Source organism: Sycon ciliatum, chromosome 5 (assembly GCF_964019385.1).
Source record: "Sycon ciliatum chromosome 5, ocSycCili1.1, whole genome shotgun sequence".
NCBI classification, from domain to species: Eukaryota; Metazoa; Porifera; class Calcarea; order Leucosolenida; family Sycettidae; genus Sycon; species Sycon ciliatum.
Genome location: NC_088647.1, coordinates 4,272,834 through 4,276,093, shown reverse-complemented (window position 1 = coordinate 4,276,093; position 3,260 = coordinate 4,272,834). Strand labels below are relative to the sequence as shown.

The window sequence follows — 3,260 nt, the reverse complement described above, 5'->3', positions numbered from 1 at the left end:
CATCACGTGCCACCAGCATGACTGCAATGTATGCCGAGATGTTGAAGAAACGCTAAGGTCAGTATCCGTGAAACGAAGAAATCAAGCAACTACGTTGTGCCACATCTGCAGAACACATATGCACGGTGTGCACGCAAATACTTTGCAGTTGAACACCTTAGCTCATTGTACTGTTCTGAAGTATCATCACCACTGTGGTATAGTAGAAACCATATAAAAACCGAAAACTTGGATAAAAATAGCATGTACAGTCATGTATCAATGCTCCCTGATACACGTTGACTTTCATCACAAAGATGTGACAGCCAGCAAAGAGTGCATTAGCTCAGACCATCAGCTTTGTACAGGGATGCGTGAGCAGATGAAGAAAGCCATCATCACAGCTAACGGTGTTTGAGACGGACCGGCAAAAGCAAGATAGGTTCTCGAACGATGCTGCACCAGTGGTCGCACTGGCAGTAGACATATTTACACATAGCACACACAAGTATGTACACTCGCCATGGTGGTGAAAGCCTTGAGCAGCACAGATGCTGACACACTGTTCACAGGGCACCCACCACTCGACGATGGCTAGCACTTCAGAAGCACTTCAAGACATTACTCTGTAGATGTGGTTGCTGGGGCTTACTTCTTCTCATCCTCATCCAGTTTTCCCAGGTCAGCTTTACTCTCCTTGACAAGATTACCGACCTGTGCTTCCAGCTCATCCACGCGCGCTGTCATCTCGTCCAGCTTGCCCAGAATCGCATCCGACATGTGCTGGAATTTGTCTTGCTGCAGAGTCGAAACAAAACATAATAGACTGGCTCCATGATCAACTGCTTTTTCATGATGACATCATCGGACGATGTCATCACCAATACCATGAGAGGATTGAGAGCACACCAGAACAGACTTTTTTCTAATCAATGGAACAAGTCATGCAGTGTTGCATGCTATGCGAGTCCAGTCTTCAAACCATCCATGCACAAAGTCTGCAGCAAATAACCAGCTACACGCAAACCAAGTGACATATGTGCGACCCCTCCACTCCGTGCAAACTAAAATCCATTTAAATGGAGAGTGAACCTTGAAAATTTGTTGTACGGACCATTCGTTTGATAATTATCAGTTGGGCTAAAAATGTTGGACTTCAAACTAATGAGTCCGGAGTACATGACAATGTACAATCAATAATCTATTCATGCACACACACGCACACACACACACACGCACACACACACACACGTACACATATACGCACACACACACACACCTCAGACCTGCCCATCGCAGAAGCGATGATAGCGAACAGCTATGTTAGACATAGCAACTTGTGCTGGGATTACACCATTCAACAGCTTGCAAGGCTGATGAATTGACCGCCACTAATTTTAGCCTGATATCCGCCACACAGCTGATTGAAGTGGCTTTTTCTGGCCAGTGAATCCCTATTTTTCATTTTTCCCATTTTTTCATTTTTTTTACACACACACGCCACACCACATACTCCGGCATACACTGGCTGTTGGTAACCACCCAGGAGAATGAAAGAAGAGCTAGGAGAATGAGAAAGAGAAGAAAGAAAGACGTGTGCGACCATAGTCGTCGGGAATTGAACCCGCAACCTCTCGATTGGAAATAGACTGCACACACACACACACACACACACACACACACACACACACACACACACACACACACACACACACACTTGTACACGCACACACACACACACACACACACTTGTACACGCACACACACACACACACACACACACACACACACACACACACACACACACACTTGTACACGCACACACACACACACACACACACACACACACGCACACACACACACACACACACACACACACACACACGCCATACACACCACAGGGTGCTCTGAAACACTAGGAACACGCTATTAAATCTGTTGAGCATTGCTAGAAAATGATACATGTATGAACACCATCATGCTATGTTACATGGTAACAAGTAGTAAACACTAGATGTCCTTCTTACCATTTGAGTTAGTAGTGTTTGTACCTGGTATAGAGCTAGGGGTGAAGGAAAAAGCAGAGCAGTATCAGAGCTTACATTTCAATTGAGTGTTCCATTTATTTCCGAATTTGGGTCGTCTTTTTGCTTTGCTTCTTACTTGATGGTTTTTTTTTCGCGATTGGCCCAATTGGTGTTGTGAATAAATCTGGTCTCAAGTATCAAAGCTAGCTCAACGCATGTTGTACGGGCATGTGGGCATACGCGTACCATGTTCAAACACTCCGCAGCATATTATTTCGCAAATTTTCGCTTTCAAAGTACATGTACCGGCGATTCCTAATTCCAGCGACCATCACCCAATGGGCCTGGCCTATTGCGGTCTCGGAACGCAGGTACTAGGTGGTCTCCGAAACCAGTGCGATCCTTACACAGTCTACACACTCAGTGCAGAAGAAAGGTGGCCTTGCGGACCAGGTGGTTGCTGAACGCTGGTGGTCACGTGACCAGGCTACACATCTACATGCATACAGTAAGGTCGTGATACATGTAGTTTTGTGTGTCACATACATACCGGTATGTAGTTCGGAACATCAAACGTCTTCGTATGCGTCTTTATAGTTAAATTGTGGATGTTGCACTTGTATATGTACCAAACATTCAGTACTCTGCCTATTGGGGGTAACTACTGTGCGGCAATCATCATTGAACCAGCAGAATACTATTCGTGCACTCTCGGCCAGGAGAGAACAGATTCAAGCTGTCCATTTATTGGTTAATGGCTGCGTCCCAAGCCAAAGCTTCAAGTATCTAGCATTCTCGCAGGCACATTTCACAGCCAGCCACAATGAAGTAAGGAAACGAATAACAAGAGACCCGATGCCACTAGAAATTAGAAACTGTCAGAACCCTTGCTTCTATGAAGCAGAATCATATGCGAAGGATACGAATCCGGTGAGGTCCTCCACATTCTCCACGGCCCCTGGGTCACCCTCCTGACCACCTGCAGTCGCTGGGGGCTGAGAAGGCGCTCCTCTATCAGCCATAATGTCCTCGGGATTGTTCAAGCTTTGCTCCAGACAACCACTCCAGACTTTCGTTGATTGATTTGTTGTTGTTGATCATTCTTTTCCTTGATTTGTGACTCTCTTTTTGTTCAAACCAGCAACGCGACACGTGACGTAAATGATCACGAACGGACGTGTACATGCATAAACGTAACTACGACATGTATCTGTGTCTGACGATGACGTAGCTGTGACAATGTACGCCATGCAA

General features: G+C 45.8%; 1 protein-coding gene across 1 annotated transcript; it reads right to left on the bottom strand.

Moving 5' to 3' along the window:
• Nucleotides 1-41: 41 nt before the first annotated feature.
• LOC135817247 (heat shock factor-binding protein 1-like) lies at nucleotides 42-3,110 on the bottom strand. The gene is made up of 3 exons (XM_065330375.1): nucleotides 2,930-3,110; nucleotides 2,007-2,030; nucleotides 42-777 (listed from the first exon to the last, which is right to left on the bottom strand). Exons 1-3 carry the CDS (start codon nucleotides 3,026-3,028, stop codon nucleotides 628-630), a joined length of 273 nt encoding a protein of 90 aa, XP_065186447.1. The 5' UTR covers nucleotides 3,029-3,110; the 3' UTR covers nucleotides 42-627.
• Nucleotides 3,111-3,260: the final 150 nt, after the last annotated feature.

Excerpts from the sequence above, each read along its gene's own strand:
- LOC135817247 (XM_065330375.1), bottom strand. The coding sequence starts at position 3,028 with ATGGCTGATAGAGGAGCGCCTTCTCAGCCCCCAGCGACTGCAGGTGGT. Across the intron at positions 2,031-2,929 it reads TGGAGGACCTCACCGGATTC|GTACAAACACTACTAACTCA; the intron begins GTATCCTTCGCA and ends GCTCTATACCAG. Across the intron at positions 778-2,006 it reads AAACACTACTAACTCAAATG|CAAGACAAATTCCAGCACAT; the intron begins GTAAGAAGGACA and ends TCGACTCTGCAG.